Source organism: Danio rerio, chromosome 24 (assembly GCF_052040795.2).
Source record: "Danio rerio strain M-AB ecotype USA chromosome 24, GRCz13ab, whole genome shotgun sequence".
Classification (NCBI taxonomy): domain Eukaryota; kingdom Metazoa; phylum Chordata; class Actinopteri; order Cypriniformes; family Danionidae; genus Danio; species Danio rerio.
In genome coordinates this window covers 3,087,029-3,099,808 of record NC_141044.1, presented here as the reverse complement: position 1 = coordinate 3,099,808, position 12,780 = coordinate 3,087,029, and the positions used below count along the sequence as shown (strand labels likewise).

The window sequence follows — 12,780 nt, the reverse complement described above, 5'->3', positions numbered from 1 at the left end:
CAGTTTTTCCAAGTAAACACTAGATGTCAGTAACTCTCTGCAGGATCAACAACAAGAAAAAAACATATAATTTGACTTTACAATGAGATGATTGTGTTTTAATTGAGTAAACATAATTATTAGGCATTAGAGACTTTCCAGGCATCAATGATAACACGTCCCTAGAAATGATTGTAAAAAGCATAAATATTTTAAAATATGTAAAATAAACAAATGTAAAATAAAAACATAATTTAATTAAATAAATGAATAATTTTAACATTTAAAATAAATAAATAAAAAGGGATAAAAGCTAATATATATATATATATATATATATATATATATATATATATATATATATATATATATAATTTTTAAAAAATATATATAATAAAATACTTCAAAACTAGCTATTACAATTCAGCTAAATGCGTTTTAATATTTACAATACATTTTACATAAATAGATAAAACAGATTAGCATGTGAATAAACATGTAAAATCGTTTTAAAATGACAATTCTTCGTATTATTAGTATTAAACGCATTGATGAATATTTATACTAGACAAATAAATACTACTGATTAGATTAAAATAAATTCATTAAATTGATTTGAATGTAAAATGTAAATAAAACTAAAAATATTTTAAAAACAACACTTTTAATCAATATAAATTAAATTTAATAAATCACAACAGTATTTTCTTTGCAAATATGGGAATCACTTTATAAAAATAAATCATATGATAAACTATAAATAAAAACACTTAAAATTACAAAATAAAAATACAATGAAATTAATTTACTGATATAAAGTCTCATTTAACAGGCATTGAGGTAGTTGTTAAATAAAATTAGAGCAAGAGAAAATGTACTAAGAAATGTTAAGTAATATAATTAGTCTGTATTCAATACCGTGTTTCTCTGTCTCACAGGGATAAATATTTAATTTGTAAATGGTTTTAATGATGCTGTTACTGGCCTGATCGCTTCTGGAAGAACAAATAATAAATACTTTTATTAAAAGATCCAAATAAATATTTGTGTAAACATTCCACTGGTCCAAAATACTGAATATGGGTCAAATTGTATTAAATTACATTTGTCCTCAAATTACCTGTGTGTAGGACTAGTTGTTGACACATTTCAGCCAAAGCTTTGTGTTTTGTTTTGATGTGATTTTTGCATAGGAAACTTTAATGCGCTCACAACCTGCCGGAACTACTTTAGAGCTGCGCGTTATGTTTATTAGCCAATCAAAATCAAACATTTAACGGCCCCTTGGTGTTAAATTGTATTATAATCAATTGTAATTTATTTGTAACCTAAAAGAAAGATGTGAGCATGAAAAGATCTGAATTTCTACAATAGAAGGGCGCTAATAGTAAAATAAACTTCAAAGTAGGATATACATGAAATGAATGTGAACAGCGCCCTCTGCGGTCGCATGTTGTGCGCGCACTCGACCGTTTCATCATTAGTGCAGCATTATATTATTAATTCCCCCGCGGGTCACACTCCGGGTATTAGTGTTTCCAGATTCAGCTCTCAATGTGTTTTATCCTCTCCTGTAGTTTGTGAAGCATGGAGTACGCGAAAACATTAGTTCCTACATCTTTAATGAGGTAAGACACGCTATAACAGCTAATATATTTTAGGAGTTACAGCACAGCAAAGTTATTGAGGAGACTTTTATGTAAATAACGTTAAACGGTTTACGTTAGAAATATTTGTGGATTTTTTTGTTTTAAATCCATTTTAATGTCCTAATTCTTTCCATTTAAAAAAATAACTCGTAAAATAGGACAAACCCAATTACTTGGTTAAATTTAATTACAGTTTTTAATCCAAAGTTTACATTGTTTGGTCCATATTTGACCTAAATTCGGTTTGAAACGCCGTCAAAAATACCTTAGAGTGCTGTGTATGCTAATGCACGTAGGATAACAATGTGCAATATAACTAAATACACGTTAAACCTAAATGACTAAATACTGTTCATTGTCAATGCATAAATTGACCCTTATTATTAGTGTTTGGTTTTTATTGACTATGGTTATTATATAGTTTATTATATTGATTTTATAAATTTATTTTATGCATACATTTGTAGTTATATGTGTATTTTTATTCTTAGTCTACATTATTTTGTTTAATTAATTAATTTATTCGCGTGTTTGTTTTTGATATTGCATTTGGTTCTAGATTTTATAATTGTACTAATTTTGCTACAGACAGTAAGAAAGTTTCAACTAATTAAAAATAAAAAGTCTATGAATGTAAAAACTAAATTATACTGAGTAATCTTATCTGTTTGCTGGATTCAAGTAAACACTCTCTTCCTGTTTACATAAGCACAGCTCACTCTAATGCAAAACTGTTCAGCCAGTGCCAGATTGCCTGAAACTGCTAAATCCTGTTATAAAGCTGTTATTTCAGGAATTCAGACAAGCTGTAGGAAGGAAAATCTACAGGTCAAGTGTTGATTAAAGGGAGAGTTCACCCAAAAATGACTTTTACCTGCTCATTTACTCACCCACAGGTCATCCAAGATGTGATTTTTGTTCTTCAGCAGAACATTAAAGAAGATTTTGAGCTGAATCTGTGGTGCTTGGGGATTCATATAATGGCTGTGAACTGTGACAGGTTTTTTTCTTTTAGACTAAAATAAACACTAACAAACAAGTCCAAATCAATAGCCGTGGTTTCTGATGACAGGAGTTCTTGAGAAGCAAAACAGAGCTAAACATGATTAACAATATTATTAGCTTTAATCCACAGCCTGGTCAAACAGTGCCCGGCGGATGTGTGAATCTAGTCCATCGTCGTCTTGTCAGTTCTAGATTAAAGCTAATAATATTGTAAATATTGTTCAATCTCTTACACTGACCAATCGTTTCACTTCTTGAGACTTCGGTTAGTTATGCAGAGCTATGGGGATTGATATGGACTTGTTTGTTTTTGTTTATTTTAATCTGATTTTGTAGGGGAGTGCATCTGCATAAACCAAACAAAATTACACGAAATAAATCAAAGCACAGATGAAAACATTAAAACAAAAATTATATATATATATATATATATATATATATATATATATATATATATATATATATATATATATATATATATATGCGTGTGTGTGTATGTGTGTGTATATTTATATATAAAATAAACAAAATGAACATCACTTCATGCTTTTCAGTGGAGTCTAACAGGACTGAGGTTCAGAAACGTAATAATCAAATGTACAATAACACCTTTAGTGTGTAAATAATTAATCACAATTTAGCCTTTTTTAATGTGGCCGACTTTATCATTTCTTAAGCCCAAATGGTTTCAATTGACTCTAAATCTTACAGTCACAAGCCGTAAAAACACATTATATTGAAAATCTTTTACACTTTTAGATTACTGTAGGTCATGTTATATTCATCCATACATGACATTACAGATCCTGATGAGACTACTGCAGATTTGCACATTGTGATATCAGTGCTGAGACAATATATTGTGCAGCTCTAATACAAAATACATTATGCCTGACCAGGCATGGGACGATAAGGTTTACTGTGTTTAAGGTTTAAGGTTTACTGTGGCTTGGACAAATCAAGGTTAGGGTTAGGGTCAAAAGTCAAACTCAAGGACTATTTTAATGAGTTTTTTAGGGCAGCAGTATATCCAGCAGAAAAGGAACCTTCACATCAAAAGCGGTCAGCCCACAATTTAGCAAACATTTGAGAAACAAATCGCCTATAAACCTATATCCAAGCATGCTCTAAAGCTGAACAGTGCAGTTGCTTACTTTAAATAACTTATGTTTATTAAAAAAAAGACAACATGCCTTTTCAAGTTGTTTTTGAAACTAATGAAGACAGCAGAAGTCAATGATTTAGTTTAACTATTTAACAAGATTTTAGTTTTCTGTTCCAAAATATTTTAAATGTTTCTTAAAATAAAACATATTGTGTTCAATGGGGGGAAAGTTGTTGTTTTTTACCCAGATGTTTAAAAAGAACATATTTTAGAGCAGTAATAACAATTTTTATCCAGGCTTATCATACCGTCAGAATCTTATACCAGCCCATGTCTACGCATAACCTTATAAGTGTGTGTGTTTGTGTACGTGTGTAGGTCTGTATCGTCAGTTCAGACAACTCTGGCTCAGCGAATGTTGTCTCCTCCTCAGCCGCGGCCATACAAAGTCTGCACACCGAACCGGCGGCGGAGGAAAGGCTTCACGGCCACCTCTCTGGCAGACCTCGTAGAGCAGGTCAGATACCCAGAGCTGAAGCTCAATACAGCTAAACTAGTCATTTCAGTGGATATGAAGAAGTCTTTCATGCTCACCAATAATACAGCAGTCTAGATCTGGGACGTCTTTCATCTCCTTCACTGAGGAAATGATTTTTGAAGTCCACCTTAAAAAAATGTACACATTATTTTAAGTCTTAAAGGGTCAGTTCACCCAAAATTTACATCCTCACCCTCAAGGCATCATATAATTCAGCGACTCTCAAGGGGGGGTGCAGGCACTGCAAAAGGTGGTGCAGACCATCACCTGAAAAAGATAAGAAGAAAAAAGTAAACTTAAATAATAAAAAGACATATGACATTGTTTGTTTTTTATCTAGATTCACACACTTTCAACCACTTCTCTGACGAGCGACGATCTGTGCTGTTGTTCTCTGATCTTTCAGTCTAATACTGCAAAATAACTTTTTTAAATAGGTTTAATGGTGGCCGTATCCAAGAAAGTTTAAGAACCACTGCTATAATTGTATATAAGTTCTTCTCTCAGTCGCATCCTTTCAGATTTATTTAAACAATTGTCTTGGGCTTTTTCAGCTCTGAAATGGCAACTATGGTAGGTAAAATGGCAACTATTTTTAAAAAGTCAGTAAGTCAATAAAATGCATCCATTCACATTAAAATGCACCACATGTGGCTTTGGTGGGTGAATAAATTATCGTTAAGTAGATTTATTAGTTTTTGTAAGATACATATCCAAATTTAAAACTTTATAACTTCTGATGAGGGGCCTCTTTATATTACTTTCTTCAAGTGCATCTTTTGGTCCATCAGCTGGACAGGAGTTAGTTTCTCCTTGAGAGTGAAGTTTGTGCACAGCTGACATGAAGTGAAAGCGCAGGGAAGAGAAACATGCAAAACACACTCCTGTCCAGCTGATGGTGCCCATCAGCTGAGATTTTAATAAAGAGCAATGCTATTTGCTGAAATAATAAAAGAAAAACTCTACGATGATGTTATCAAGACTTTCAGAAAAAGGAAAAAAAATGTGTGAAATTGACAGGAGCCAGAAGAGAAAACAACGTTAAATTTACTGTCTCGCTCTCATAGATGCTGCATCAGAAATGCCTGGCATAAGCGGTAATTTGTTTTTTGTTGATGCATAAATTTTCTAATACATACTGTACATAATTACATATAAATACACATACATTACTTTAAAAGCCCAAATATAAAAAAACTTTTAAGGATTTAAGATGCTGATGATCCTTAAAAGTCTTGTGAAAAGGTTAGAAAAAATATATAAAATTATAATATAATACATATACATATATATATATATATATATATATATATATATATATATATATATATATATATATATATATATATATATATATATATATTCCCAGGTTGCAGCTGGAAGGGCATCCGTTAGGTAAAACATACGCTGGATAAGTTGGCGGTTCATTCCACTGTGGCGACACCAGACTCATAAAGGGACTAAGCCAAAAAGAAAATGAATGAACGAATGAATGAATACATACAGGGCGGCACGGTTGGCATTTCTGTGTGGAGTTTGCATGTTCTCCCCATGTTGGTGGGGGTTTCCCCCACAAGTACAAACACATGTGCTATAGGGGAATTGAATAAACTAAATTGGCCTTAGTAGTTTATAAATATGTGTGTGTATGGGTGTTTCCCAGTACTCGGTTGTGGCTGGAAGGGCATCTGCTGCGTAAAAACATATCTTGGAATAGTTGGCGGTTTATTCCACTTTAAGGACCCCTGATAATCAGGGACTAAGCAAAAGGAAAATGAATGAATATATACACACAGATAAAAAAACCCACATGCATTGAGAATTCTGAAAAACACATAAATAAGATAGAAAAAAAGACGAATATGAGGATTAGAAAGAAAATGACAATGAAAAAATACATTATTATGAAAATATAACAATATAATAATCTCTCTCGCTCTCAGGTGGCCAGTTCTTTCCTGATAGCCTGTCAGATGCTCACGCTGGTGCTGGAGGATGATGGGACGGTGGTGGACTCTGAGGCCTTCTTTCAGTCTCTGCCCACTAATACTCCATTCATGGTCCTGGAGAAAGGAGACGTCTGGACACCCAGCAAACTGGTATTGCAGAGGGGGGAAAGAGGAAAAATACACACATATACATATCCAGGTTTCCTCTCTTACACTGCACTGAAAAGGGTATATGCAGAAGGACTTTTAATTTTGCAGTAACCTGGGTCAAGCGCTTCCGGTGAACTTTTGCTGTTACAAAATCTGCACTTTTAAGGTCTGTTTTCATAAAAAATCAACGATCTTCACTGCCTTACTGATATATGATATAAAGTGGATCTCAGAATGTACAAGAAGCACTACATTCAATTACATTTTCCCGCACATGTCTTTAAAATATGAATATTTATTTTACCCCGGTATATCCAGTGGTAAGGCGAGGCAGTGGCGCAGTAGGTAGTGCTGTCGTCTCACAGCAAGAAGGTCGCTGGTTCGAACCTCGGCTCAGTTGGCGTTTCTGTGTGGAGTTTGCATGTTCTCCCTGCCTTTGCGTGGGTTTCCTCCGGGTGCTCCGGTTTCCCCAACAGACCAAAGACATGCAGTACAGGTGAATTGGGTAGGCTCAATTGTCCGTAGTGTATGAGTGTGTGTGTAAATGTGTGTGTGGATGTTTCCCAGAGATGGCTTGCAGCTGGAAGGGCATCCGCTGCGTAAAAAACTTGCTGGATAAGTTGGCGGTTCAGTCCGCTGTGGTGACCCCGGATTAATAAAGGGACTAAGCCGACAAGAAAATGAATGAATGAATATCCAGTGATGTTTCTGCGCTAGCCTGCTGATCCTTACGGGCGTGTGCGTGTAAAGGTTTTTCATCTCAGGTTACGCTTGAAGAACTTAATGAATGCCGACGTCCGTTTAGCTGATTATATTTTAATGACATTACAACATTGATGCTGTAAAAGGAACCGTATAAAATGGAAAGAATTCACATTGACCGTTCACTGGAAGTTTATTGCTATGGGAAGAAACACCAGCTGTTATACTCTATTATGTTGAAGATAATGCTTTGAACTTTACTCTAAGTTTTGATTTGTTTATTTTGTTTTGTTTAAAAAAATAAATCCATCGATTAATTTACAGTTTTACATTTTATTTATTTGATAAACCATGCAAAGAAAAGAGAAGTATGTCAAACAAAATAATAAAGGAGTAATTAAGAAATTGCTAAAACAGTCACTGTTTATTATTAGTATTTATTATTTATTTATCAGTATGGAATGGCAACTAAAACTGTTTATTCAACATCTATATAACTGCAGGTTAACTATGTTTTATAACTTTAATGGTTAAAAACTATTAGTTACTAGTCAACTAAAGTTGTTGATAACTAATTAGTTATGATAACTAATAACCTCGACTTTTCCGAATTTGATTGTAATGCAGTAATGTGCACCTTCTGTAAAGCTGCTTTGAAAGAAAAATTATTGTGAAAAGCCCTATACAAACAAACTTGAATTTAATGCAAACGTGTTATTAAATTACTGAAATACTAAGTTGAAACCTTGAAAAGAAGAATCATTTACCAAAAAAGAAAGAAAACACAGCAAAAAATTACAAAACCTTTCTTTTTAAGTCAAAACCACTGACGCTGTTTTATTGATGACTGAAGAGCTGAGTCATGGCTCCAGTGTTTTTTGTGTTTTATAATCTCTGCTTATTAAGTAAACAATAAAAGCAGATTTGAAACTGGGTTTATTCAGGATTGAGGACAGGATTAATCTCAAGTTTTACTTCATTTGCAGCAGCTCATTTATTAGTTGTTTTCCTACTCACGTTTTGAAACTGTCATCATCATTTGTTTTGCTTTTTAAGCATATTGATTCATCATGTATTAAACAATCAGTGTTTCAGCTTTAAACAACCAGCTTTTAGCCAGAACTCTGATGGCAAAATTGTTTCTTTCGTTCAGTGATTTGTCTCACAAGATGTTTGTTTTGTGCTCAATCCGTATTTCACAGGTTCTGCCAAGTTTCAGACAGCCGAGGAGAAGTGGGATTGCCAAACTGAGCTTTGACCTGTACAAGCTGAACCCGAAGGATTTTCTGGGCTGCCTCACCGTTAAAGCCACTCTTTATGAAATATACACACTCTCATATGACATCAAGTGCACCAGAGCCAAGTACTTTCTGATGTAAGTTACACACATACACACACACACACGCGCGCGCGCACACACACACATACACACACGCACGCGCGCACACACACACACGCACGCACAAAAGAGTTAATTTCCTGCCAGGCTTCAAAGCTCCAATGTGATTTATATCAAACCTGGAGAAATATATCAGCACGTGCAGTCAGATTCCTGTGCCAGGCGAAAACTAGCAAAAAACACTCGAGTCGTGCCTAGTGCCACATTGTGACGAGTGTATGATAGGACCCTTTAATTTTGTCATAATATCTTTTGTAGCATCAGCTTTAATGATCCAGTCTCTCTAAACCCCGCCTTTCTGAAAGCAAAATCTGCTTTGATTGGTCAGATGATTGGTCCAGACTTTTGCTTTTGGCTTATATGCTTACAACTATCAAACAAGGTTGTCCATATATATTTTCCAACAAAAAATATAAGTGTGGATGTAAATCTATTGTTGGGCGCCAACAAAACACAATCAGGACTCTTTAAAATATTTAGGCTTTTTAAAGATCCTTACACACAAATTGATGACACAATCAGTGCTGGAAAGATAACTTAGAAATCATAATCCAATACTGCTGAAAATTACATAAAAGAAACTAGTAATGTTATAAAATCTAGATTACACATTTTAGGTAGTTTACTCAAACTACATTTTTAGATTACTTTTAGATTACTTTTTACTTAACATTTTAATCACATACATTATTTTGTACTATAATGATCTAAAAATACAAAATGAAAGAAAAACATCTGAGAAAAGCTTTTTGTCAGCTGTATATATCATGCAGGTGTGAATTTGTTAAATGCATTCAAGTGTTTCAGGTTGTGAAAGTCACTTTAACATCCATTATAGTGCGAAATAGAAAAAGCCTAACAATTTAAAAGAATGTATGACAAAGTTGTTATTAGGGCTGGCTGATGTTACAAAAAGCTTATATAATAATGTAAATCATCTCATATGCTGCTGATATTGATGTCGATATAATACTTTTTCTGTAAATTCAACCAATTAATAGTCTATATAAAACTATATAAATAGTCTATATCAAACCAGAGACCTTCTTGCTGTAAAGCGACATGGGTAACCACTGATCCACTGCATCACCAAAAACTAATGTTTACAAAAAATATTGCTAAAAATAATGTAAGATATAAAGATAATTCCAAGCGTGCAACCTTCTCACCATGCTGTTATTCACAATAGAGCATACATGAAACCACAATCTACAGCAGGGGTTTCCAAACCCTTTAGCCTGCGACCCTCAAAATAACAATGTCAACCCCTATTCTTTCTCAAAGTTTGTTATTATTATGCAAATGTTGCACACACAACTATAGCCATATATAAAAATGAGCTTATCGACAACCCAAAAATGCAACGATCTAATAAAAATTCTATTTTTTTAAGTCAATTAATAATTTCATTTAATATTAATCTCAAATGTCTTATTTTTAAAGCATTAGAGTGCCATAATGGTCGTCAAAAATTTAACCTGGCCCCTGTTGCAGCTAAAGCTATTGCTGTGTGGTTAATCTAAACACAAATGTTGCATCCAAAAGAAAATAATGCAAAGGAAAAAATTTTAAGGCTGATGGATTTTTATTTATATGTTGTTGTGGTTTCTTTACTGTAACTATTAACTATCTTCTGTGGGTTATGAATAAAATAGTAATTCTAATAGTATAATTAAACTGAGTTTTGTAAATCACCAAGCGACCCCTCGTCATTGTCCCACGACCCCCCCAGTGGGTCCCGACCCCCACTTTGGGAACCACTGGTCTCCAGTATATGATATATATTGTCACATTGCACAGTTGTTACTATATGTTTTTAGTACTAAAACTCCTGTCTGAATGCACAATTATTTTCTTTATTCAGAAATGTGACCTGATATCTCTTTCTTTTGTCCTTCCTCAGGTCTTTACTGCGATGTTTCATGTACATGGCCAAACTGACAGGTCAGGTTCTGCTGTGTGCCTCCACATATGTGCTGCGGTATATCGGAGATGAGGAATGCTCAAGCTAAACGTGACATCAACTGATGACAGATTACAGATACTGAAAAACACAACTTCTGCACTCATGTTTAGTGTTTGCTAACATGTTTAGACATCAATATATATTGCGTCCTTGACTGTATATATATATATATATATATATATATATATATATATATATATATGGTATAACTGCCTATTTCTGGTAACATTTAATGTTGTGTCTGTGAATAAAAATAAAATACTGAAAGAAAACGAAATATTTAGCAAGTGTTCAGCAACATCTCCGGGTAAACTTGCTCTGTTGCTGCATGTTTTAAATATTTGATCTGGTTTACCATCTCACAAGGAAGCATAACTACTTTATGTATGGGCAAAAAAGTGGTTAATTAAAGTAAATTCACACAATTTAATTTACAAAAACATAAGACTTATAAGGAGCCGTGTCTCCAAACCCAACCATAACTGGGGGACGAGCAAACACACTTTACTAAAATGTATGAATAAGATTGTACAAAACCATACAGTACGTATTAATGACCACTAAATCAAAAAGTTACAAAGTGCTGTGAGATTATGCTAGTTTTACTTGTTCTGAACATTACAATGAAACCAAGCAATCGTGCCCCTTCATAAAGACAATATGTGTTGATCACAGTGAATTTCTCACACTGTTCTTACAGTAATATGATTTTGTCTGGATCATCAAAGATCTTAAAAAAGCAAAGATTACAGACAATGTATTAAAATTATATCAGATATATAAATGTCCAGAGTAAACTGTCTTTCGAAAGATCAAAACCGGTTACTCTGGACTATGGGCGATACACTCACCGGCCACTTTATTAGGTACACCTGTCCAACCGCTCTTTAACAAATTTCTAATCAGCCAATCACATGGCAATAACTCAATGCATTTAGGCATGTAGACATGGTCAAGACGATCTGCTGCAGTTCAAACCGAGCATCAGAACGGGAAAGATTTAAGTGACTGAACATTGCACGGTTGTTGGTGCCAGACGGGCTGGTCTGAGTATTTCAGAAATTGCTGTAATTTCATGCACAACCATTTCTAGGGGTTTAAAGTATAAATGTAATCAAAACTAACCATATTTGGTAACTTACATCGCTAGTTTTATGGTGAACAATTCATTGTGCATGGCATTAAGAAAATAAAGATTTTCACGCACAACCATCTCTAGGGTTTACAGAGAACGGTCAGAAAAAGAGAAAATGTTCAGTGAGCGGCAGTTCTGTGGGCGCAAATGCCTTGTTGATGCCAGAGGTCAGAGGAGAATGGCCAGACTGGTTCCAACTGATAGAAAAGCAAAAGTAACTCAAATAAGCACTCGTTACAACCGAGGTCTGCAGAAGAGCATCTCTGAACACACAACACGTCCAACCTTGAGGCAGATGGGCTACATCAGCAAAAGACCACACCGGGTGCCGCTCCTGTCAGCTAAGAACAGGAAACTTAGCTGACGAGTCTTCGCTGAGGCCATCTTTCAGCCTCCACCACGGCGACTGAAGCTCTGCACAAGACTTTTGGCCAGCGGAGAAATTAAAATGGTCGTGCACAACCGAGTCTGGTTCCCTCAAGGTTTTTTTTCTTCACTCCCATCAGGTGAAGTTTTTTTTTCCCTCTCCGCTGTCGCCACTGGCTCGCATGGTTCAGGATTGGTAGAGCTACGCATCGATGAATTTGCTCTTCAGTGTTTGAACTCTCAGTAATGATTATATCACACTGAACTGAGCTAAACTGAACTGAACTGAACTTAAACACTAAATAACTGAACCACACTTCCAGTTACTATGACCATTTATGTGAAGCTGCTTTGACACAATCTACATTGTAAAAGCGCTATACAAATAAAGCTGAATTGAATTGAATTGAAACTGAGGCTACAATTCACACAGGCTAACCAAAACTGGACAATAGAAGATTGGAGAAACGTTGCCTGCTCTGATGAGTCTCCATTTCTGCTGCCACATTAGGACGGTTGGGTCAGAATTTGGCGTCAACAACATTAAAGCATGGATCCATCCTGCCTAGTATCAACGGTTCAGGCTGGTGGTGGGGTATATTTTTATGGCATACTTTGCGCCCATTAGTACCAATTGAGCATCGCGTCATTGCCACAGCCTATCTGAGTATTATTGCTGACCTTCTGTTAACCAGTGTCTCCATCTTCTGATGGCTACTTCCAGCAGGATTACGCCCTATGTCGTAAAGCGTGAATCATCTCAGACTGGTTACTTGAACATGACAATGACTTCACTGTACTCAAATGGCCTTCACAGTCACCAGACTCAATCCAATA

The 12,780-nt window shown here is 34.7% G+C and overlaps 2 protein-coding genes across 2 annotated transcripts in view; one reads left to right on the top strand and one right to left on the bottom strand.

The window, feature by feature from the left end:
* Window positions 1–1,189: 1,189 nt before the first annotated feature.
* On the top strand, window positions 1,190–11,936 carry cidea (cell death inducing DFFA like effector a). Its single transcript, XM_087309065.1, has 5 exons — window positions 1,190–1,607; window positions 4,117–4,255; window positions 6,220–6,375; window positions 8,280–8,452; window positions 10,380–11,936. Exons 1-5 carry the CDS (start codon window positions 1,567–1,569, stop codon window positions 10,486–10,488), a joined length of 618 nt encoding a protein of 205 aa, XP_087165191.1. The 5' UTR covers window positions 1,190–1,566; the 3' UTR covers window positions 10,489–11,936.
* si:ch211-152c8.2 overlaps window positions 6,258–12,780 on the bottom strand; it is a 131,914-nt gene continuing 125,391 nt past the window's right edge. Inside the window, exon 16 of the transcript XR_015524680.1 lies at window positions 6,258–6,372. The gene's annotated coding sequence lies outside the window, so the exon portion shown is untranslated. The remainder of the gene's footprint in view (window positions 6,373–12,780) is intronic.